At 36.9% G+C, this 26,160-nt stretch overlaps 1 protein-coding gene across 2 annotated transcripts in view; it reads left to right on the top strand.

The window, feature by feature from the left end:
• Positions 1–26,160, top strand: part of ATF6 (activating transcription factor 6) — a 220,208-nt gene that overhangs the window by 4,769 nt on the left and 189,279 nt on the right. For both annotated transcript variants that reach the window (XM_029227930.1, XM_029227929.1), the window contains exons 2-7: positions 6,241–6,305; positions 8,967–9,054; positions 11,006–11,112; positions 17,091–17,220; positions 17,813–18,016; positions 23,583–23,803. In XM_029227930.1, the coding sequence (XP_029083763.1) occupies positions 6,241–6,305; positions 8,967–9,054; positions 11,006–11,112; positions 17,091–17,220; positions 17,813–18,016; positions 23,583–23,803 (815 nt within the window). The remainder of the gene's footprint in view (positions 1–6,240; positions 6,306–8,966; positions 9,055–11,005; positions 11,113–17,090; positions 17,221–17,812; positions 18,017–23,582; positions 23,804–26,160) is intronic.

Below are 26,160 nucleotides of genomic sequence, written 5' to 3'. Positions count from 1 at the left end.
TAGTCATCTGGTGATTTCTGGTTCACTCTCCCTCACTTTTTGAAAAAGTTTAGTTCCTAGCTTATTGTCACTTTCTTTAACACTCCTTCCATCATGATTCTTGGCTGATTTCAGTATTCTCAGAGAAGATCCTTCAAATACCCTGACCTCTTGTTTCCTGGGTCTCCTCTCCACCTTCCACCCTGTCTCAGGCATTTTCTTCCCCAATCATAAACCTAAACCTTGTCAGTACTAGTAACATAATCTCAGTTCCAACATCCCACTCTGACCATCACCTTCTGTCTTACCAGCTCACTCTCTTTGGTACTCCAATTCCAGTGGTACCTTCAACACTGCTGAGATTCTGCCATCTTTTCACTGTCCCTCGTCCCCTTTATGTTATCACTTTCCCCTTATGCAGTTTAAATTCCATGGACAATCTCTGTAATCATTCCCTCACACCCTCAATATCCTTGTCTCTCTCTTGTTTTGTAGTTCTCTCTTTGATCAACTACAACCTTGGCTAAATCCAACTCTGTCTACTCCATGAATGCACTCAAGTAGCTGAAAGTGGCTAAAAAAGAAAATTCAACCATGCTGATTGGTCTCACTTTAAATTTATGATACTAACCTGAAATAGACCATTAAGTATTACCTGGCTGATCGTATTTCCTTGGTCCTCTCTCTCTGATGATCGTTTTTATAAAGGCTCTTCTCCCCTCAAACCTCCAGCACCTCCTCCTGCATTCTTTGAATCAGAAGAGAACTGCTGCAATCTCCTACTACCTCATCTACGCGTGTACCAGTATATTTGCCTTCTCTTTGTTGGTGGGAATGCTAGAACCGATCACTTCTATATGTGCTTTAGACCCCTCCTTCTTTGTTTTATTTTTAATTAATTAATTAATTAATTTTTGGCTGTGTTGGGTCTTCGTTGCTACTCACGGGCTTTCTGTAGTTGCAGTGAGTGGGGGCTACTCTTCGTTGCGGTGCGTGGGCTCCAGGTGCGTGGGCTTCAGTAGTTGTGGCTCATGGGCTCTAGAGCACAGGCTCAGTAGTTGTGGCACATGGGCTTAGTTGCTCCATGGCATGTGGGATCTTCCCAGGCCAGGGCTCGAACCCATGTCCTCTGCAGTGGCAGGTGGATTCTTAACCACTGCACCACCAGGGAAGTCCCTAGACACCCCGCCCCCACCCCTTTATTCAAGAATATTGCTCAAGCTCTTCCTTCTGTTTCCTGAATCTTCATTTCCATCCCTACATGTAGTTGCTTCTCCTGTCTAGAGTGAAAAAGAAAGAAAAACCCCCAAACCCTCTTTAGATGTTACTTCCCTTTTAGCTTCAACTACATTTCTCTTTTTTATTTTACAGCAGAATTCTTTTTTAAAAAACGTCCATGTTCACTGACTCCACTTTCTCTTTTTTCACTGTCTCTTGAACACAATGCAGTCAGGCTCCACCACTCCACCAAAGCTGCTCTTTCTAAGGTCACCACTGTTTTCCAGTGGCCATTTCTCATCTTACAAGAAGTAAAAGAATAAATAAATGGTCAAAGCAGCAGTCAGGTGGGAAAGCTTGTTGAGCAAACAAAAACTAACAGCTACCATAGTTTACTGCTGTTAGGAGAAATCTATATAGTAGGTAGTGTGGGGTTGGTGAAAAAGATATAGAAGTAGGTAGTAAATTTTAGAGATACTTCATAGGTAACCAATGCCACCAATGTCACCACTTTCTCATGGATCTTTCTAAGATATTCTATAGTATACAAGTGTATTTATCAACCCACTCTCAGTTTTTTTAAGTATTCACAAACCACAGAAAAGTTAAAAAAGATCAGTACAGTGTTAACCTGTATTTCCCTTATCTAGACTTACCAACTGTTAACATCCTGCCATGCTCACTCTTTCTGTCAGTATTACCCGCACTTCTCTCTTCTCTCATTATCTGAAAGCAGGCTGCAAATAATATGAAACTCCTAAACACTTCACTGTGTATCTCCTAAGAACAAGGAAATATGTATTTTTAAAAAGCATGAATTCATGCTAATACCCACAGTTCCAAGCCAGTACCACAGAGTCCTTTCTCACCTTCTTGCATTATATACTTTTATTTCTCTTTTCCTACTGTGTAAATCCTGATTCCCAATAACATCCTATGTTTTTATGGGCTCACTTTAGCTGCTCTATTGAAAATATACTGAAAGAGGGTCAAGGGCAGAAGCAGAGAGACCATTTGGCGGCTGCTGCATCAATCCAAGTGATTTATGATGAGAGCAGTGGAGATAATGGAAGTGGTTGACTGTGGATATATACACATACACATATGCACATGTATATACCCATGTGTGTATATATATATATATTTCTTTAAATAAATTTCTTAATTTTCTTAATTTTATTTTTGGCAGTGTTCGGTCTCTTCTGCGCACGGGCTTTTCTCTAGTTGTGGTGAGCGTGGGCTTCTCATTGCGGTGACTTCTCTTGTTGGGAAGCACAGGCTCTAGGCGCACGGGCTTCAGTAGTTGTGGCACATGGGCTCAGTAGTCGTGGCTTGCGGGCTCTAGAGCGCAGGCTCAGTAGTTGTGGCACACGGGCTTAGTTGCTTCGCGGCATGTGAGATCTTCCCGGACCAGGGCTCGAACCCGTGTCCTCTGCATTGGCAGGCAGATTCTTAACCACTGCACCACCAGGGAAGCTCCCCATGTATATTGTTTATTCAAAATTTAAGTTTTGGAATAGTTTCAAACCTACAGAAAAGTTATAAGAACTGTGCAAAGAACTGTTGCATGCATGTCAGATTCCCTGAGTGTTAAATTTTACTGTATTTGCCCCATTTCTCCTTCTTTAGAGAGAGAAAAAGAGAGTGAAATGTGTTGTTAACTCATTACCCTTAAATACTGCAATGTGTATCCCCTCCTCCCCCAAACAAGGTTACTGTCATATATCACTGTCATACACTCCTTCCAGTCAGGAAATGAACATTGATACAGCGTTACTATCCAATTCACAGATACCATTCATATTTTACTATATGTCTTAATAATGGCTCTTTTTCCTTTCTAGTCTGGGACCCTACCTGCAAACACACATTGCTTTTACTTTTCATGTCTCCTTAGAGTTTTTCAACCTGGGATGGTTGCTTGGTCTTTTCCTGTTTCTTGTATTCTTGACAGTCTTAAAGAGTACAGGTCTTTTGTTCTGTAAGATGACTCTAAACCTAAGTCTATATACTGTTTCCTCATGACCAGAATCAGGCCATGAGTCCGTGACAGGAATGCTAGAGAAATGATAGAGGCACACTATGTTGACCTGTTCCAAGGTGATGTTCACCTTGATCAGATTGTCAAGTTAGTATCTGCTGGATTTCTCCACTGTAAAGTCACTATTTCCCCTTTTACATTTGATTCGTATTGGGCTGGCCAAAAAGTTCCTTCGGGTTTTTTGGTAACATCTTATGGAAAAACCTGAACCAACTTTTTGGCTAACCCAGTATTTTGGGGGAGATAATCTGAATGCCACCAATGTCCCATTCCTTACTAAACCTTCACTCACCAGCCCTGGCCTCCATTGATAACTCCAGCTTATATCGAGTACCACTCTAATGCCAAATGGTGATTCTCTCTTAACATTCTGTGTACATTTATTAATTGACATTATACTGTAAGAAAAAGCTTTCTCTGTTTCTTTGTTTATTTCTTTATGAGCTCACTAATTCCTATTTGATTCAGTGGGTTGTAATCTGGCTTTATTTTGATGCTCAGATTTTCTGAGAATTGACCAGTAAGAGTCCATTCATATCAGCTCCTTTGTTCTTTTGATATGTTTCTGTCATTCTCTGAGGATTTCCTTGTTTTCTGGCACAACAAGATTTTCCCAGGCCTATTTTGCACTTTCTCTGCCTAAGCCCTGGAATCAGCTCTTTCTCTAAGGAGCCCTTTAGTGGACTTCCGTTTAGTAGAGGATGGTATTCAGTATCCAAGGTCTGGAAACATACGATTTTTCAGTGCTGGTGGGATGTCTTCGTTTCTAGGACCTGTTAGCAGACAGAACTAGGACATACATGTATGTATATGTGTACACACATATACAAACATCTATAATTCTGTGTATGAATATTTTAAGAAAATGTGTTCGTATTAATACTTCTAATTCCAGTGCAACATCTTAGGGTTCTTTTATTCTCTTCCCTTTTCATGTTTCTAAATCCTTTCTCAGAAAGTGAGAAACCTAGCTCTAATATATTTTATCATTTGCTCCATCAATTAACACATTTGTTCGGTACTATCACTCTCCTAACCACTCAGGCTGCTTCTTACATCTGCCACTCTGTTCCTCCTCCCACTGCTCCATTTTTTTGGCATCTGAGGCATGCTGCCACCTCCACAAGGCACCTCCCCTCCTGTATCATCCTATTTCCTTGGGTACCAGGCACATTGCCACAGAGGATGACACACACAACCCCACCACCCTCCTTGCTCTGCTGACATCTCTGTTGGGAAGAGTAGGGAAGGGAAGGAAGAATGGAAAGGAAAGGTAAGATGCCACATTACCAATACATACTTTGAAGACAGAGCTGACAGGATTTACTGGTAGATTGAATACAGAGAGTGAGGAAGTAAGCAATGACTCCTAAGGTTTTTGACCTGGGCTCCTGGGATAATTGAATTGTCATTAACTGAGATGAGGACGAACCAGTAGGAGGTTTGGTGAGGGATGATTTGAAGCTCAGTTTTGGATGTGTTAAGATTGAGATGCCTTTTAGATATCCAAGAGGAGAGGTAGAGTACTCACTGTGTACATGCGTCTTGAGGTATGGACTGGAGATGTATATTTAGGAATCCTTGGCATATAGATGCTATTTAAAGCCATGAGCTCAGCTGAGATCACAAAGGGAGTAGAATAGATAGAAAAGTTTGCACTAAGCCCAGGGACAATTTCATGTTAAGAAGATGAAGAATAACCAGTAAGGTGCCCAGGGACAATTTCATGTTAAGAAGATGAAGAATAACCAGTAAGGTAGGGCCAACCAGTAGGGTGGGAGGAAAACCAGGTGAGTATGGTAATTTGGAAGCCAAGTGAAGAAAATGCTTCAATTAATATGAAAAGATCAACTGTTTCAAATGCTGTTGAGAGTAAGATGAGGACCATGAATTTACCATTGAATTTAGCAGAGGAGAAATCATTGGTGACATAATACCTGATGTGTATGTGTGTGTATGTGTTGGTGGGGGAAGCTTGGTTTGAATAGGTTCAAGAAGGAAAGGGAGGAGAGAAATGAGAGGCAGCAGATAAAGAACTCTTTCAAGTTTTCGCCTGTGTATAAGGTACATAGCCACAGTCATCTGTTTATATGGGTTTTTTGTTTTGTTTTGCTCTGCAGCTGAGTTTAAGGTAGTCCTTTTCTGAGAGTTATATGAATAACCTTTCATTATCACTACACACAAAAAATGTGCTATGTACTATTTTGTTTTAGGCTGGTGAAATGTTTCTACCATTGGCCAAGTAGGTGAGAGACTTGCAGTGTAGTTCTTATATATGTGAAGTAGGGAAATCACCAGAGCAAATTTCAGTGGCATGTTAGTAGGGAGTACAAAGGCAGACTTAGATTGGGAAACTCTTCAAAGTGCTTGAAGTTCTGAAATGTTAAAGAAAATAAAGGCACATTACAGATTATACAGTAATCAGTCTTCTTTGGCCTTATCAGCACCTTGACCTGTGTTCATATATTTCTCAGTTTATAAGGAAATCTTATTAGGAATTTGGAACATAGTTAGATTTGTTGAAATAAATGAAATGGCTTAGATGAGTGAATTCCTTGTTGTTTGGATAGAAAATTGGTTGTACCTCTAACTTAAGGCAAGGATGGCAAATACCTGGTAAATGTGTTGCCATATTCCTCTCCTGTCATCACCGCTGATCAACCATGTCACTTTTTTTTGTGCTGAACCCAGATGAAGCCTCAGAATTTGTGTTAGTAATGTTCCAGAAAGTCACTATCAATTAGTCCAACATGAGAGGACATAAAACCTGTTTTTTAATCCCTGGTATAATGATTTAGTTCACAAGATAAAAATTATGTGGAAAACAATACATATGTTAGAAACCAGCTTTGAATTGGTTGTCATTCACACTCCTAGAGTTTATCAGTAATAGTAATGGCTAATGAGAAACCCTAATAGAGCCGGCATAAGGATACAGCGCTTATTCTTTTGTCAAAACATTGAATTAACAGTAAATATCTATTCTTTTCTTTTGTCCAAAGATTCTGCCCTCTTTGCTGAACTTGGCTATGATGACCTGCAATTGGATGTGGCAAATGAAACTTATGTAAGTATTTATTAGAGGAGAAATGCTGAATGATGTGATATTTAATCTTTAATTATTGCAAGAAGATTTCAGGATAACACGTTTAGGCTAGTTATTTAAGTTTAAATAACTGTTAAGATTAAGTATGAAAGTTAGTAGCCATTTTGTAGTCAGTGAATGTAGGATTGTAGAAATTGCATTGGTCTTGGTATGAGAAGACTTGTATTCTAAGTCTACCTTTGGCCCCAGGGGTCTTTTTTTGGTTTTTACAGATATTTAGCTGCATAAGGGAAACTGTGATGTTAAGGAGTATGTGTGTCATGGATCTAGTTAAGAGAACTTACCAACTTCCTTTTTTAAAGTTATGTATCCTTAGTGTTGAAAGCTCTGAAACTTAGAAATGTCCTTATTTTTTGCCTTTGGGTGGTTAGAAGTATGCGTAAAAGCTATTATTACAGCACTTTAAGTTCTCAAAAATATTTTACATTTTTTTTTTCTTTTCTGGATTAGTATATGTGAAGCTGTTTGGCCTGAACTCTTACTTTGTCTTATTCTTTAATGGGTGAGGTGCTGTTTGACTTGGGAAGTAGTTCAAGTGAACAGAGTGATTTTATATGCATATCAATCAGGTTGAATATTTATCACTTATTTTTTAAGCCCTTATTAAAAATAAAGCTTGCTTAGTGAGTTTAAGACAAAGAAAAAATTTAAAAAATATCATGTGTTTCACTCCCTTCTATTGATTCATGGTAAAACAAGAATAATTTAGCAGTTGTTTTACCATGAATCAATAGAAGGGAGTGAAACACATGATATTTTTTAAAATCAATGCATGAGGTTTTAATGGTTTCATTTACTCTGTGAGATGCTTTACAGTGTTGTCTATTGATTAAATTGGCTTTTAATATTGGCTGGTTGCTTAAGCAACTGGTATTTTTTCATAACCTCCAGAGCCTAACATCGTCAAGAAACAATATAGTAAATTTGAAAGATTCAGGGAAATATGATCCTGATTTTATAACTAACATTCTGTCACTCAATCTTTCAGTTCCTTAGTTTTTCTGGTATAAAATAAGAGATTGGATTAAATGGTTTCAGACAGCCCATTCTAGCTTTAAAACAGTCATTCTTCTTTCACATGACTGTGCAAGTTTCCCTTGAGAAGTCATTGAAGAACTAGAGTATATAAGTACCAGTATGTTTTGCTTTACATAAAATGGGTCTGTGAAATTTCCAACCAGATAAAATTCTTATGCTGTAAAATGTATTTGACTTTTTTGTCTGAAGATTGAGTATGAAGCATCCTCGAAGTAGGTCATGCCACTGTTGAACATGTTAAAAAGTATTGCGAGCACTCAGGCAAATATCCTTCCTCAGTTTACTTAGATTAAGAAAGTTTGAAGATTTTTCGTTGCTGAAAGTGTGGGGCTGCTTAATTTTTTGATAGCTAGATTCCAATATGAGAAAAAAGCAAAGGAGATTGATTTAAAAGGTGGTTCTTTCATAATTTAAGTAGTTTTTTCTTTTTTTTTATGTGAACTTTCACACATTCTCTTTATATAATTTGCAATAATATTTACTCAGTTTAGGGCAGTATAAGAAAAGTTTCCCTTCTCTCCTTCTGTTACGTTCTCAATAAAAATAAACCACAGAATAGACATTTGAAATGATAATATTCTAGAAATTATTACCAAATTGTTGTTATTGATAACTAGATTAACCTTTACTTTTTTCCTGAGGCTTGCTTTCTTGCTGTTTTATTATCTGTCACATTAAGTTAATATTGACTACTTTTTAACTTTGTTGTACTGTTTATATATTAAGTTTACTTCTGTTCTTACCTCTGTAACCTTAAACATTTAAAATAGTTGTGGTACTGTCTTAATCTTAAACTCATATGAGGGCTCTGAAATCATGTGGCAGTTCTTCATTAATATATATGGTATAAGATGGTCATCCAGATGACCCAGAATATGATTATATTTAAATTTAAAAATTGTCATCTGAATGAAAAGAAACTAAGAGCCCCTCTAAGAAGTTTACTGACCCCTGTTTGAGAAACTTAGTTTTATCTTCTAGGATTAAAAAAAATTTAGAAATTTTATTTTAGAAATATGAAAAGTACAGAACAGTAAAAAAAAAAAAAAATTACCCATCCTCCTATGGATCTCTTCCTTCTCCCATAAGCATTTTAATATTTGGTATATTTGAAGTTTCAGTTACAGTCTCTTTATGATTCCTGCATGTCTTTTGGATACATCTATATTCTTTCCCTTGTATATAGAGATGATATTGTAAACAGGCATTTGCTGTGACTTCTTTTCCTTAATGGCAATGGGAAAACTTATTTTGCTGGATCTCCTTTATGACAAAACACATATTTTGTGACTGTTGTAAAGGTCCATTTCCACTGAAAAGAATGAGACCAACTGAATCTTTCAGATAGATGTTGACTTCAATACCTCCTTCCTAGCTGTTACTACTGTGCTTAAAATAACTAAATTGGTTTATCTCTAAGCTATCCAAGATGTATTTTCAAGATGAACTGATTAACTTAGAAAGTTACTTTTACTAAGTTGGGTAATCACAATTATATTATTTATGGCAAATTGCATCTGTTAGTTTGATTTCTGGATGTATATATTTTAATCTTGTAATCTTTTGCTGATTTGAAACCTACAGGAAAATAATTTTGATAATCTTGATTTTGATTTTGATATGATGCCTTGGGAGACAGGCATTTGGGACATCAACAATCAATTCTGTACAGGTAATGATGTATTTCATTGATAAAACATTTAAATGGGTCCATATTATTTTGTAGTTTGGTAATAGTCAAAATTAGGTGGGGTTACCGGGCCACTTTTGTAGGCCAAAAATTTCCAGGGACTACATTCTATTTTGGTGTAGCAAGGCATACGTAAATTTCTTGCCAAAAATAGATATAAAGAATTTCATAGTTATGTGTTAGTCACATAATGAATAAAAATTTTATTATTCAGAAATATTGATTTTGAATTATATGTAATATTCTGTAAGAGATTAACTTATCTGAGAATTAGACAGAATTTAGGGAATCAAAGGGAAGAAGCTTGGGATTATTAGAACCTAGGAACTTAGTGTAGGGGTCCCGTGTATACACATCTGAGAAGGAGGCCCTACCTGGCTAATGCTAGTGTCTTTAAGGGGCCCAATGAGGTGGGTTTTAGGTGTGCTGAAAAAAGCTGGAACCTGGAGCAAACTGTCCCTTCTGGGATGAAGCTGATGGGAGGATGAAGAAATCCCTTCTTCCCTTCCCTGTCCCCTAGTATCCCCTATAGACAGGACCTAAAAGGAAGCCAGCTGAGATATGTATTAATAATTTGCATCACAGACTATAGAAGGTAGACTTAGAGCTGAGAGACAATGTGTAAATAACCAGCACATTTCCCCATCTAAATTGCAGTCCTCCCCACTGCTGCATTTCCTTTTCCCTTTCATTTTATGTATTTGTATATCTTGCTCAATTCCTGTCTTCCCTCACAGAATAAGAGCTACACAAGGCCAGTGTTCTGGTTCCTACCATTGTGTAACAAACTACTCTAAAACTTAGTGGCTTAAAACAATAACCATTTTATTAGGCTCCCAGAATCTGTGGGTTCGGCATTTGGACAGGATGCACCAGGAATTGCTTGTCTCTGCTCCATGGTGTCCAGACCTCATCTGGGAAGATTTGAAGGCTGAGGTAGCTTGACACTGGGGGCTAGAATTACCTTAAGTTTTCTTCACTCACATGTCTGATGCCTGGTCTGGAATGACTTGAAGACTAGGACTGCCAACTTGAGTGCTTACACGTCACCTTCCTATACGGCCTGGCTTCCTCACAGCCTGGTGGTCTCATGGTAGTCAGACTTCAAAGGCTCAAATGTGAGTGTTTCAACACACAAAATAGAAGCTGCATTGCCTAATGTAACACAGCCTTGGGATTCACATAGCATTACTTCCATACTCTGTCAATTGAAGAAGTCATAAGCCCACCTAGATTCAAACAGAGGAGGAAATAGTGGCTACTTCTTGATGGGGAAGTGGCAAAATCACATTATAGATCATGAGATATGGTAGATATTTTGCACCTAACTTTGGAGAACACAGTCTGCCACAGAGATTCTTCTCTTCCCCATTCCTACCCTGTTATAAATTTGACACCTAGGAACACCTAGGCTATAGTTACTCAGCACATTTTTAAAAATACATAGTTCAAAAGATAGGAACATTTTTGTGTTTTAATTGTATTGTCAAAAATGCTTTCCACAATAATTCTTTCCTGTTTCTTATGTTTTAAAATTATTTTGGGGGGAGTCTATAATTTTGCATATTGCATAATATTCAAAAGGTACAAAAAGTCTGTAGAGTAGAAAAGTGTCTCTTTTGGCTCTTGTCCCTCAGCCACCAAGTTCTGCTTCCCAGAGACAACCACTGTTATCAATTTCTTATGTTCATCCTTCAAGAGAGTTAATGCAGATGCTAGTAGTACAATAGTGTACACATGTATAATTTATTACACAAATGGAAGCATACTAGATTTACTATTTTCTGCTCTTGAATTTTCACTTGATGATATATTTTGGTGACCTTAGCTTCTATATCATTGAATTTTAAAAGCAGATTTTACCTTCTTTCTTATTCATTTCGTTCTGAGTTTATATTGTTCAGTGGGAAAATTTTTGCCCCTTGTTTTTCAGTTAAAGATATTAAGGCAGAACCTCAGCCACTTTCTCCAGCCTCCTCAAGTTGTTCAGTCTCATCTCCTCAGTCAGTGGACTCTTATTCTTCGACTCAGCATGTTCCTGTAAGTAACCAGTCTTTTACAGTGATTTTGGTTACAGTGGAATCTGGAAAATATGTATGTGTGGGAGGCAGTTAACATTTATTAAGTGCTAATATAAGTCCTATTATCTCATTTAATCCTGAGGAAGCTGAATCTTGAGGAATGGCCTTGAGGGAGCTAGAAAGCTGTTAGTCTCTTTGGTTTTGCCCTCCTTCCCTTATGTTCTTGTCTTCATAATTTCATTGTTTCATTGCACCGTACCAGTACCCAATATTTTTTTTGTTTATTGACTTACTGCCTTTTCTCCCTGCTACACTCTTTACTCCCCGTTAGAATATACATTCTTTGAGGACATGGAAGACTGTAAGATGGTCTGTTTCTGTAACTCCTTAGCCATGTAACCTAGAATGGTCTCCTTAGTTCAGGAAAGCCTAGTACTACCTTTTGAATGCGCTAATAAGGTTTTTTACAAAAGCACCTTAAAAATGCTTCTGCTCTTCATCTAGACAAAAGCTCTGAGGCCAGGAAAAGGATGTACCAAAGGGCTTAGGTATTTTTTGGAATAGGAAAAGGAAAAAATACAAGAAGAAAAATTCAAATTACTGTTTCAGTGAATTATATCTGCTGGAAATTGAGGTATCTTCATTCTGGCATAATTTCCATATAGTCAGTTACTAAATCCTGATGATTCTATCCACTTAGTATCTCTAAGATTCATCTTCTCCACACACACCAGGCCATCGTCACCTCATCTGGATTAAGGCAATAGAATTTTGACTGGTCTCTCTGCCTCCTAACTCCCCAAACCTTTCTTAGCAGAGGAATCTTCAAAGAGAAATTTTTCAAAATCACAAATTTGATAGTGCCAGTTTTTTGCTTAAAACCTTCCCAACCCTTACAAGGACAAAATTTAAATTGCCAGTGTACTAGGCCTTCCATGTTCTGGCTCCTGTTTACCTTTCCAGTCTTGTTTCTCACTATCCTTCCTGTTCCTACCTTCACACTCCCCTTAGGTTTAACCCTGAGAGCTTCTGTGTGCTCCAGTCATTCAACAACTGTGCCAGGAACTGTGCCAAACACCGTCCGTGGACAAGAGCAGCGAGATCTCTGCTCTTACCATTTTAGGTTTTTGTACATGCTCTTCCTTCTGCCTGAAATAGCCTCATTTTCTTTCTTCTTTGAAAACTCCTATTCATCCTTAAGTCCCAGTTCAAAAATTACTTTCTCTATGAAGCTTTTCTCTGATTGCCGCTCTTGGCAGTCCTCTGTGGTCCCACAGTTTCTCCAATGATTTAATTTTAAAAACTTAATTTACTTTTGGAGTCAAAAGTATTAATATATAACAAGGTATATTCACAGAAGCCTGAGTTCTGTCCTACTCTTTCCTTTCCATCCTTTCTTACACAAAAGGTAGCATACTACATACCCTGCTCTGCACCTTGCTTATTTAACTTAGAGGTAACTCCAATTTCAGGATATAGAATCGTTCTCATTCCCTTTTATGGCTGCATAGTGTTCCACTGTGTGACTATATTATACTTTATTCAGTGATTTCCTTGTTGATGAACATTTGTGTTGTTTTTGGTCTTTTCTGGACTCAAACAATGCTGTAATAACTATGTACATAAGTCACTTCATATTTTTGCCAGGATATCTTGGCAAAGATATCCGGTTATACTCCTAAAGAGAGATTGCTGAGATCGGGGTGAATACTTTTTTAATGTTACTGTTTATTGCCAGATTTCCCTCCACAGGTTGTACGGTTGTGTATTCTGACCAGCAGTATGTAAGAGGGCCAGTTTTCCCTTCATCATTACACAGCATGTTTTGTTTTCTGTTTCTTTTATTATAAGTGTGGTTAAACATCTTTTTGTATATTTCATATGTCTAAGGCCTATTTGCATTTCTTTTTATGAACAGTTCAAATTTTTGTCCACTTTTCTATTGGATTGTATTGGTCTTTTTCTCTTCAATTTTTAAAGTGTTTTATTACATATTAGGATTATTAGTGTTTAGTTTGTGAAATAAGTTACAAGTGTTTTTCTCCAATTTGTCATTTGTCTTTAAGCTTTATTTTTGGTGTTTATTTTCTCCATAGCTGAATTATCAATCTTTTATTGCTTTTTGTTGTTGTTACTCAAAGGAGGGTTTTCACCACTCATAGGATATAATATTTTTATTCTTGTTTTCTTGCTTATATTAACTTTTTGTTTTGAAAAACCTTAAACTTATAGAAATATTACAAGTACATTACAAAGAACTTTTTTTTTCCTCAACCATTTGAGAGTAAGTTGCCAACTTGATGCCTTGTCACCCCCAAATACTTCAGTGTCTACTTCCTACAAGCAAGGATATGTCTTCTAGCCACAATAAAACCATTAAAATCAGGAAATAAATGTTTATACCATACTATCATCTAATCTTCAATTCCCATTTAGATTGCACCAGCTGTCCCAAAGATGTCCTTTAGTGAGCGGAAGGATCTAGTTTAGAATCACGCATTGCATTTGATTGTCTTGTCTCTTTAATCTCCTTCAGTTGAAACAGTTCATTCTTCCTTGACATTCATGACCTTGTCACTTTTGGAGATTAAAGACTAATTATTTTGTAGAATGTCCCTCAGTTGGGTTTGTCTGATGTTTCTTCAGGATGAGATTCAGGTTTTGTATTTGTGGCAGGAATATCACAGAAGTGATGGTGTGTCTGTCTCATTTACTTTTGATGTGATGGCACACAATTTTTATTTGTCCTGTTACTGATGAGGTTCACTTTGTTCATTTGATTAAGGTGGTGTCTGCCAGGCTATTCCACTGTGAAGTTGCTCTTTCTTCCTTTGCCCAAAATAAGTATTTTATGAGGAGGTACTTTAAAACTATGTAAAAATAACCTGTTTCTCATCAGACTTTAAATTTATTCATTTATTTGTTTATATCAATATGGACTCATGGTTTCCTAGTTTATTCAACAGATTATAACCCATTACTATAATTATTTATTCTGATTCTTATGTTATCCTGGATTTGGCCAGTGCAGGTCCCTTCACACCGACTCCTGTGTTCTGGGCGTTGACACCTGCATCAAGCTGACCCAATATGAGCAGGGTAATCTGCTCTGACTCCCTGTGCTGGGCTGCCTGCCCCTACCTCCTCTCCTTAGGCTCCGATACTCCACCAGCCTGCCTCTCTGCATGGATGCTGGTCTTGCACTGCTCCATCTAGTGGCCTTAGGATCAAATTATTCAGGAAGTAATAGTTTCTAAGTGACTGTTAATACATATTTTTCATAAGGTTTTATTTTAAATATTTAGATCTCTGATCCATTTGGAGTTATCTTGGTTTATGATGTGAAATATGAATCCAAGTTTTTTGTTTTCCCAAATGACTATCAGAAGGATTGTTCCAGTACCATTTATTAAATCAATTCGTTTTTTAAAAAATGAATTTTATTTATTTATTTTTGGCTGTGTTGAGTCTTAGGTGCTGCGCACAGGCTTTCTCTAGTTGTGGCGAGCAGGGGCTACTCTTCGTTGCGGTGCGCAGGCTTCTCATTGCGGTGGCTTCTCTTGTTGCGGAGCATGGGCTCTAGGCGCACGGTCTTCAGTAGTTGTGGCATGCAAGCTCAGTAGTTGCGGCTTATGGACTCTAGAGCGCAGGCTCAGTAGCAGTGGCGTATGGGCTTAGTTGCTCCGTGGCATGTGGGATCTTCCCGGATCAGGGCTTGAACCCGTGTCCCCGGCATTGGCAGGTGGATTCTTTTTTTTTTTTTTTTTTTTTTTTTTGCGGTACGCGGGTCTCTCAGTGTTGTGGCCTCTCCCGTTGCGGAGCACAGGCTCCAGATGCGCAGGCTCAGCAGCCATGGCTCACGGGCCCAGCCGCTCCGTGGCATGTGGGATCTTCCTGGACCGGGGCACAAACCCGTGTCCCCTGCATCGGCAGGCGGACTCTCAACCACTGAGCCACCATGGAAGCCCTCTAAGTGATTATTAATACAGTATTTTCATAGTGAAAATTTTGTTAGTTGGTTCTTAAATGTGTTCCAAGTAGACAGCATATCACCTTGAAAACAAAGGCGCTTCTGTTTCTTCTATTTTAGTATTTATTCCTTTTATTTCATTTTCTAGTATAATTATGTCTGCTAGAATTACAGAAAAAGCAATTATTTCTTTCTTGTCCTGACTTTAATGGCAAAGCATTTAGTATTTTACCATTAAGTATGACTTTGGCTATACAATTATGCATAGCTTTTTTTTTTTAATGTTAAGAAAATGTCCCTCCAGTCCTTATTTTTTAGGACTTTTATGAGGAATCTTTGCTGAATTTTATCAGATGCCTTGTAAGCATCTAAGGCTATGAAGATAATCATTTCCTCCTGTGTTATCTCATAGTCTTTGTTTTTTTCCAAATATATTATTGTTATAATATACTCTGTAAGGTTCATACAGCCCCACTTATGGCTACATGCTGAATAGGTGTTGAGGATGAATGAATGAAACAATTCTCATTCTCACCAGCATTACTGAGAATGACCATTTCTTCCATATGCTCTTTCAGGTCATTTTAACTTTTTCTTATCTGATGATTTAAAAAAAAAAGATTTTCTTTTAAATTTGCCTTTGGATACTATTTGCATTTCCTTTTCAGTGAAATGGTGGTTTCTTTCCTTTATCCATTTTTGGCAAATATTTTCTCCCCATATGTGTCTTTTAACTTTGTTTATGTTCTGTTTTTTTCTTATAAAATATTTTAATTATTATTTGTTCAAATCTATTTCTTCTTCCTTTATGGCTTCTGGCTTTTTTGAGGTAAGGGAGCCTGCATCATGCTGAGAGTAAACAAGTATTCTCTTAATTCTTTCAGTAATCTTATAGATTCTTTTGAAGATGGTATGATGTATGTATTTACGTACTTGTGCCCATTCCATTATTATACGTAACATCTTTTTCTCTTGGAATTGAAATGCTACTTTTATCCTGTGTTAAGCTTCTTTATTCTAACAAAATGAGACAGATCCACTGAATATTAAAAGACTTTTAGAAAATATTAATATTTATATATCTGTATTTTAAAAAATATTTATTATTATTTTAAAAAATATTTTTGTATATTGCATCGGGTCTTAGTTGTGGCACACAGGGTCTTCATTGAGGCATGCGGGATCTTTCATTGTGGCGCGAGGGCTCTTTGTTGCCGCGCGCGGGCTTCTTTCTAGTTGTGGCGCGCAGGGTCCAGGGTGTGTGGGCTCTGTAGTTGTGGCACCCAGGTTCCAGAGCGTGTGGGCTCTGTAGTTTGCAGCACACAGGCTCACTAGTTGAGGCGTGTGAGCTTAGTAGTTGTGGCGCGTGGGCTTAGTTGCCCTGCAGCGTGTGGGATCTTAGTTCCCCGACCAGGGATCGAACCCATGTCCCCTGCTTTGTAAGGCGGATTCTTTACCACTGGACCACCAGGGAAGTCCCTCTGTATTATTAGTTTACCCATTAAATAAAATAAAATAGCCCTGCTCCTTTCAGTGTTTTTCTTTCAAAACATTCGGGACAAAGGCAGTGTTAAGAAATAGAAAAGGTTACAAATAGTGAGAATTATTTGCTTTTGAGATTCCTGTAAGAGAATAAGAGATGGTGGGGGAAAGATATTAGCATTTTAACTGTAACTCTATAATGATACTAAATGTTTGTATGACTAGGAACAAGTAAAATATAAAGTTTGTGGGAGAAAATGTAGAAGCAGATCAGATCAGTGATTCATATCTTTCATATAAGAGGATGAAATAGACATACTTCATTTTTAGTTATTTTTCCTTTAGTATAGATGGATAATGTTGATTTATCCATCATCTCTTAGTACTTCATATATAGATATAGCTCTAATATATCACACCTTTGCCTTGAAGTTATCTTGAAGTGTTTCTGTTTATATATAGATCTTGCCTCTCTTTCTAAGCAATTTTCTGCTCAAGGATAGTATTCTTCTGCATGAATTTGTTTGTGTTTTATTTTGCTACAGGAGGAGTTGGATTTGTCTTCTACTTCCCAGATGTCTCCCTTTTCCTTATATGGTGAAAGCTTTAATAGTCCCTCCTCAGCAGAGCCACTGAAGGAAGACAAGCCCATCATTAGTCCTAAGAGCAAAACTGGTATTACTCCATCTCCTAACTTCTGTTATCTCTATTTTAGACTGAGCTTAGGCTCCATTTCTTAAAAGAAAATGTTGGATTAAGTGTATGTTTATTAAGCTGGCTTGCTGTTTTTAAATTAGTGGACCTGTTTTGTTTGTTGTGGATGATTAATGTGGAGAGGAAAGGGAAGAAATAATCTCCATTGGTTGTTTTTGTCTTTATAGGTGAATGATACTTTAAATAGATTTAGGGCCCCACCATCTTCAGGAGAAATTTCAAAGTTTCAGTTAAAGATATTGAACGTGAGGGCCATTTGGCTGTGACATTTGTTAACCTTATTCACCTTGATGCTTTATTCAGGGGTTTTAGCTCTTCTTCTTTACTGGTTCACGTGTCCCTTTGGCAAAGCTGCAGCTTGGTCAAAAAGGAAGACCTCAGATTGAGGACTTTTCTTCAGTCCATTAAGATATAGAGTGGCTATGCTTAAACTTCAGTAAGGGTAGTCAGAGGTCAAGAAAATGTTTAGGGAAAGGTGTATAATAGAATCTGCTTTCTAGGATTTGCTTAATTGCCCTTAAACTGATTTGTGGTTTGTTTGGTTTTTCTCCAGAAAATGGACTGACTCCAAAGAAAAAAATTCAGATGAGTTCAAAACCTTCAATTCAGCCCAAGCCTTTATTACTTCCAGCAGCACCCAAGACTCAAACAAACCCCAGCGTTCCAGCAAAAACCATCATTATTCAAACACTGCCAACACTTATGCCATTGGCGAAGCAGCAGCCAATTATCAGTATACATCCTGCACCCACTAAAGGTACCTGAATGGAATTTGAGGCTGTGTATGTTTAATTGGAGGGCACTGAGGCTTGTGTCATATGACTTGTTTTAATTCAGGGTATAATTTCTGAGCACATGCTGTGTGTCAAGAATTGTCCTTGGTTCTGAGGATGTTGTAGAGATGTGGTTCCTATCCTAACAAGGGAGATAGCTATCAAGATTATTTACATCTGATAGTTCTTTTTTCTCACAGTTTTAATTATGAAGGCGCCTGTCTCTAAGGCTTGTGGTTTTATATAACCACTTGTAACGAAGAAGAAAATCTGGGAAACTTTTTTGGTGCCATTTTATTCTGAGATTTTTGTGTCCATGAACTTTTTTGTTTTTAAGGAGAAGTCAGTATTTAAAATAATATGGTCCATTTCAGGTCTAATAGGTGTGTTTTGGCAATAGAGTCAGATAATCTCTGAGGAGGCAGCGCTGTTTAGTAACATGATCTTGTATGGGGCATTAAGAAGAAACCTGAAACTGTCTTCAAGTACCTAAGAATGTGTGTTTCTATATTTTGTCCACTAGATGGCCTCCCATAGTTGATTCTGCAAGAAGCTGAGGTCTATAGTGAAAGTTCAAGTTTGAGGATTTGGTACTATTCAGATATAGGAATCATTTGCACATAGAGATCTCTTGGGAAGATTATTCATCATTGTACTTATACTGATATGTGTACACATGACTAAATGGAAACTTGCACAGCGTTCTTTCCCTGGATTTAGCTTGTTGGCACCAAGTAGGACTGGGGTCAATGGGGAATGGGTTGTAAATAAATACCCAGTGTTACACTTATGGCTGTATTTCCAGCTATGGATTGTTAGCTCATTTCTTTGGAGCATGGTTTTAATGAGGGCAACGTCATAAATTTGATTTCCAGGTACTCTGTTATCTTTGTTCTGTTCCATGGTCATAGACAATATGACATTGATAAAAAGAACTAGGTGAGAGACTGGATGGATCTGTGAAAATCCACCAATCCCTACCAAAAAAACTCCAACCAAACAAGCCTGAAATACCTGCCCTCTTAGGACAGGGTGAAAACTACTGCCTTTTTCCTGTGAAAAATAGCAGTCCTGTAGAATGGGTATTCTTGTGACCTGTGAATGGATGTTAAGTGTTCATAAACGCCTTGAAATAAAATGCAAGATTTAGTGTATGTTATTTGTGGATTTTTCTAGGGATAGTCTCCAAAACTTTCATCAGGATCTCAAAAGGGTCTGTGTTTTCCCAAAGGCTGAGAATCTAAACTTGTGAAGAACTTCATTATATAGTTCCCATAAGCTGTTAAAACACATGTATAAAAAGTAAAAGTTTGATATTAATATGACCAGTATGTAAAGCAAGGGGTATTTGTAAGAATTTGCTCTTAGCAGACCATTGGCTATGTTTGAATGATAGAAGTTCCTACCTATAGCAAGAAGAGAAACTTCTCTGAGCAGCTTATCAGTTTTAGAAACCTGAATCATACATTATTCAGAACTTCAGTGCTTTCCCATTATCTGAAGACAGTTTTATTTTGGGGGAGCATATGCTAATATAGGGCACTTGCCTGTTTTTATAGTACAGTCTGGAGAGGTATATTGTAATAACATATAGATTTAAGTGTATATCTTCCATTTATTTGAAAATGGGGAGGGAAGAAGAGAAATATAGGAAAGGCATTTTACAGTTAATCGATATAAGTATCAGAAGTAAATATTTTGCCATTAAAAAAGAAGTAATTCTTACAGGATTAAGTTCAAATTCTCTGGCTTGGAATGTAAAACCCTTCATGGTTTTGCTCCAGTTTAGTTTTCTAACTTTACCTTATAATAACTCTCCTTTCTATAAATCTTTTAGTTCAACTTATCTGGCCATTGTCCCTTAAATTTTCTTTTTTTTCCTCGTTTCTTGACATGCCATTCTATCTGCCTGAAACAGCTTCTGCCTACTTCTACATCTAAGTCCTATACATCCATTAAGACTTGCACGAGTAGTGCAGGTGAGAGATGATGAAAGCCTGGAATATCAATGAGAATGAAGAGCCAGGATAGACAGTAGAGATGTTAAAAAGTGTAGAATCACAGGGCTTGGTAATTAGGTCATGTGAAAGGGGGATGGAGGATAGAGAGGAAGGTATCCTGTCTTGGACTTTTTGGGTAGATAGTGGTAACAAATCATTGAAATGGAGGATAGAGGTAAAGTAACTTGTTCTAGGTCATTCTACTAGTGAGCAGTAGAGTCAGAACTTGAGCCCAGGTGGTCTGGCTCAGTCTGTGTAATTAATCACTATAGTATATTGCCTCTAAAAGAATGCAGAGATGTGGTATTTGATCTCAAGAATTCTATCTAATTGGGGAGTTAACAAATTTATATCAACAGTTAAATAACAGTAACTGTGAGAACTAATGACTTGATAATACATGCAATACCCTTATAGAAGCTATTATTATACATAAAAGGAGGTTAATAGTAATTAATAATAATAAAAATAATTAATACTAGCTAACATTTAAGCTCTTATTACGTGCCAGACACTGTTCTAAGTGCTTAAGTGCGTTATCTTATTGAATCCTTACATCAACTCTGTGAGGATAGGTACTATTATTATCATCTCCATTTTATAGATGAGAAAATTAATACACAGAGAAATTTACTGTCACACAGCCATACTATTTTAGACAAAGCAGGCATTCAATAACTGTTTGATATAAAGTTTGAAGTCTTTGAAGGTAACTGGAAGGAAGAAACTGACTATCACTATCAGTGAGTCATACATAGTCAAAAGTATCCAGCATTGAAACCAGCCGTGGTCCATTAAGGGGGATTTGTGTGTAATGCCAAAGAGGGTTTTGAGCATGCTGAAATGGATAAACAGCCTTTTGGTATGTCCTTTTTAACTGCTTCCACACTAGGAACAGTAGTAACTACGTTCAGCTGCTAACTATTTAAGACCCGAAACAGTCCTTTGCACTGCATTTTGTGAGCTGGTGGGCATCTAGCATGTCAGGTTTAGCAAGTCACCTTGAACACATTGTCATGGAAATTTAGTTGTTTCTCCACATTTTGTCTTGAACCCAAACATGCCTAGTATATTTATAGGATCTTTGATTTAGGTGCTCAATAATTTGAGGTTAGTTAGGCACTCTGGGATGAAAGGGCCTGATGTGCATTTTGGAAAAAAAGGAGGCATCAGTGGCCTGGTAGGACTTGGAGCCACATTTGGTACGCAGACCTTGACTTGATATTGCTCCATCTCCCTCGCTCCGTGTTGCAGTTCTTTCAGCAAAGAGGTGGTGATAACCAGACACTGGATACTACAGACTTGGATTATTTTTCTCAATTAGTTTTAAGAAATATTACAAAGCTATCTTTATGTGTTAACTGCTAATGCTTTAAATCGGTAACTGGAGCTAGAAGTAGGATCCTTTCCTTGAAATGACTTAATTCTTTATGTTTACCACCTTCTCTGTTCTTTGGAATAATCCCACAATTCATTGAACATTTTTTAGTTTTTTAGGGTCTTTTTATCATAATTTTTAAACTCAAGATATGGAACACTACTTCTGATAATGCTCTTCTCAAAGTATTGGTTTAAGTCAGTGGTTCTCAACCTGTAGACAGTGGGCCCTGAGATACGTGTGGTTGGAGTAGTAGTAACCTTTGGCTTTTGCAGGGCATCTGCAAATCCATATTTTCTGTAGACTGAATAAATAATTTGTTTCATATATCTTTGTACTGATGTACAAAGAAGTTATACTTCTGATTACTCAACTCCAAATTCATTTAAAATCATTACTAAATTCTTAATAGCCTTTTCTCATCACATATTTTCTCAATCCACAGAAACTGAAAGGACAGCCATGATCATCTTGGGTGACCATGACATTTTTGCTATTAAAGAAGGGTCTTTATATTCAGGGTGGGAACCCTTGGTTTAAGTTTTACATTCTGATGAGTATGTCTTTTCATAGTACCAGATTGACTGTAATATCTCAATAAGTGTAATTAAAAAACTTAACATTTACTTACATAATAAATAATATTACATAATATTACGTAATATTACGTAATATTATATAATATTACGTAATATTACATAATATTATATTACATAATAATAAATAAATATGCTATTTATTTTACTTATAAATTTTCTTTTTTGGCCGCGCTACATGGCTTACGGGATCTTAGTTCCCTGACAAGGGATTGAACCCGGGCCCTCAGCACTGAAAGCGCAGAGTCCTAACTACTGGACTGCCAGGGAATTCCCTGTTAATTATTTTTATTTGAATATTTGGCATAAGCAAATATATATCTGCTTATGAGCTATTTCCGTATTTTATGTTTTCATTTCATAAAATAAATTATGCCAGGGGAAAATTAGAAGATAAAAATATTTAGTGATCATTTACGCTCAAGTAAACCGTATATATTACAAACCTGTGAGATTATTTTTAGGTCTTTCTTACTAATTTACCTGGGATAAAATGCTATGAATTAAATTCTAGTTTTTGTATGCTTTCTGAGGCCTTCTGAAATATAAAGACTTTGATTTTATACAAGTGATTTTTTTTAAGCTAAGACAGATGTTCTTAACAAACAGGTGTTCTGAAGCGTCATTTTGATTTTTAGTTTTCCTTGATCCTTTGAAATACTGAGCTGAGTTTTACATGGATCATGTTACACTGTCTGAAAGTATAGTATGTTTTTTTTCCCTTAAAGAAGAGTATAAATATACTACATGAAATTTTAGTTGCCAGTTACTTTAGTACCTTTATTTTGCTAAATGGGCTCAAGCAGCTGTGGATGTTAGGTGAGGCTTTCAACACCTTATAAAATTGGCCAGATCTGAAAGCAAATACTCAGCAGGCAAGTAAAAATTTTCATAGACCAGTGTTATGAGTTGTATGAGCCTTCTTTAGGTTAATGATACTAATTTTCCTCAGATTAGTGTAATTTTAAAATAAGGTTAAATGTAAAGATTAAGAAAAGATTTGTAGACCATTTTGGTGGGTAGGGGAGTCAATATTATCGGCAGACTATTTTAAATTACAGGTTTACGTTTCCCGTGTTAGCTAAGTGGTTTTAACATTTTTGATATTTGTAGCCTCAGGTTCTTCCAGGTATTGAGTTACTGAATCTCTGTCATATATTTTTGGTGTTATATGTATTTCTAAATCCCATTAATTTAAAATATATGATTCTATGTTCAGAATAGAAGGTTTGATATTTGTAATATGATAAATACTTTTAGCACTAATAAATTTCAGAGGTTAATACTTAGAGAAACCTATGTATAACTTAGCAAATTTGATGTGTGTTAGCTGAAAAAAAGTGTGGAAATACGTTAATGATAACTTCAAAGAGAATGAATTTAGTCGGTTTCATTAAAAACACAACAAAAGTCAGTATGAATGTGTGCTGCTATTGATGTGTTTTAATTGGTGGTTTCAAATCCCTCCGTTTGGTCTTACCTATTATATCTGCAGAAGAGACCTAAATGTTGAATAGCTTCTCCTGCCACAGTAGTTATGCACCCTCTGATTCCTTTTCTTTTTTCTCTGCTGCAGGTCAGACGGTGGTGCTCTCTCAGCCTACCATGGTACAACTCCAGGCACCTGGAGTCCTGTCGCCTCCTCAACCAGTCCTTGCTGTCACTGGGGCAACCACACATCTACCTAATCACGTGGTGAACGTGGTACCAGCCCCAGTGGCAAATAGCCCAGTGAATGGAAAACTTTCTGTGACTAAACCTGTCCTACAAAGTACCATGAGAAGTGTGGGTTCAGATGTAAGTTTTGAAGCTTAGTGCTTTTTTAATGCCTGATTTAAAAAATGAAAACAAAAAAAAGAACGAAACACTTCTTTGTTTTTTAAAGTTTGTTATATTGTGTCAAATGTGCTGAAATTGCAGATCCAGTCTTTGGTGGAAAATTAGGGTAAGGCTTATTATGTTAGAACCTAAGTGAAAAGGTTTAAAAAAAGTCTGAAGTGGTTTGACGAAAAGAGAAGTATGCATACCTCCCTCTTCTTTAATTCCTTCTTTTGAACCTTTTCATCACATTCCTCCAGACTGTCACCCCCAACTCAATCATACACTAGTATTTTACAGGATTCTTTCATGTTTCCTGATTGAAATGTTTTTGGCAACTCCCCAGATAAGAGTCTGTAGACTGCTTTTTAGTCAGGGTTTATATTTATCTTCTCTCTTGACTTATTGAAGGGTTTTCACCACTGCTTAACTACAACTTGCTATTCTTAGGAATTCTGTTTCTTAATGATTATTTAGTTTTTCCCCATCTTTGCAAAACTTCAAAATTTCTGTTGTAGGGACTTCTTGTAATTTATGAATCACAGAAAGTTTCCTAAGATCTGTCACAATCTAGAACTGGTTATAGTACTTACCAGCTAACTCTTGCTTTCTTTAAAAGTGATACAAAATACCTCATGTTATGTATTAAATAGTAGTTGAACGTTATGGTCCTAAAGTTCAATGAAAGTTAAATAATCAGTCTAAAAGTGGGTTCTCTAAAATTGTGGTTGTTAATATTGCTACTCCACCTTTTCTTTAGGTATTGCAAAGTACCTTTAAAATCCTGTGAGTTATGTAAGGTTGTTCATCATACTACTGACTCACCTGTCTACCAGAATTATTAACTAGCACGTCATTAGCCCATTTAGTTGTGAAACTGCTCTACTGTTGCATAAACACAACCAAGTAATCTCCATCAGAAATACTGTAAGGACCCATAACAAAAGAATATTATCTACTGGAAGTAGAACATCGAAGTTCTATAGTAATTCCCACAGTTTACATAGGTATTGAAAACAGTGTGTGCCAAAACATGAAGGAGGAACATTAGTGTCACATGAGAACAGACATGGATAGTACAGGATTAAGCTTGACTATTATGTTAGTTTATTTTGAGGACTAAAAAAGGTAAGCGCAGTGCTTATGGCATAATAGGCACTAATGCATAGTGTGTGTTGCAGTTGAAGGTGAAATGATATGAAGCTGGGATTTGCTTTAAAATACTCTATGGGGAGATGATGAGCGCAGGATAGAGGAAACATGATTGGCAAAAAGTTGGTAATTATTTAAGTTGGGTATGTAATCTTTCTTTTGGTGTTTGGTAAATTTTCTACAATAAGTATATAAAAAACAATAACAAAGATCTAAAAATACTTCATGATATTTTCAATTAAAAAGTTGTACAACCAATAAAAAAAAGAGTATGTTTTTCACAGGAGACTGAGGAAGTTAAGAATGATGAAAGAGGATTTTTTTTTTAAAAATTCATTTATTTTATTTATTTATTTTTGGCTGAGTTGGGTTTTTGTTGCTGCGCGTGGGCTTTCTCTAGTTGCGGTGAGCGGGGGCTACTCTTCGTTGCGGTCGTGCAGGCTTCTCATTGCAGTGGCTTCTCTTGTTGTGGAGCACGGGCTCTAGGCACGCGGGCTTCAGTAGTTGAGGCACGTGGGCTCTAGAGTGCAGGTTCAGTAGTTGTGGCGCACGGGCTTAGCTACTCTGTGGCATGTGGGATCTTCCTGGACCAGGGCTCGAACCCGTGTCCATTGCATTGGCAGGTGGATTCTTAACTACTGCACCACCAGGGAAGCCCTTTCATTTCTTATTTTGTTTATTTGGGTCCTCTCTCTTTTCTTCTAGGTGAGCCTGGCTAGAGGTTTGTCCATTTAATCTTTTCAGAAAACCAGCTCTTGTTTTTATTGATGTTTTCTGTTATTTTTTGATCTCTATTTTATTTATTTCCTCTCTGATCTTTATTACTTCCTTCCTTCTGCTGGCTTTGGGTTTTGTTTGTTCTTTTTTTCCAAATCCTTTAGGTGGCAGGTTAGGTTGTTTTGAGATTTTTATTGTTTCTTGAGGAAGGTCTGTATCACTATGAACTTCCCTTCTAGAACTGTATTCGCTACATCCCACAGATTTTGGAAAGCTATGTTTTCATTTTCATTTGTCTTGAGGTATTTTCTGATTTCTTCTTTGATTCATTGTTGACCCATTGTTTTTTTAGTAGCATGTTGTTTAGTCTCCATGTGTTTGTTCTTTTCCCATTTTTCTTTCTGTGGTTGATTTCTAGTTTCATACCTTTGTGGTCAAATAAGATGCTTGAAATAATTTCTGTCCTG

Source organism: Monodon monoceros, unplaced genomic scaffold (genome assembly GCF_005190385.1).
Source record: "Monodon monoceros isolate NGI ecotype Baffin Bay Population unplaced genomic scaffold, NGI_Narwhal_1 Super_Scaffold_18, whole genome shotgun sequence".
NCBI classification, from domain to species: Eukaryota; Metazoa; Chordata; class Mammalia; order Artiodactyla; family Monodontidae; genus Monodon; species Monodon monoceros.
Note: the sequence above shows the minus strand (reverse complement) of the source record. Positions and strands in the feature narration are given on the sequence as shown.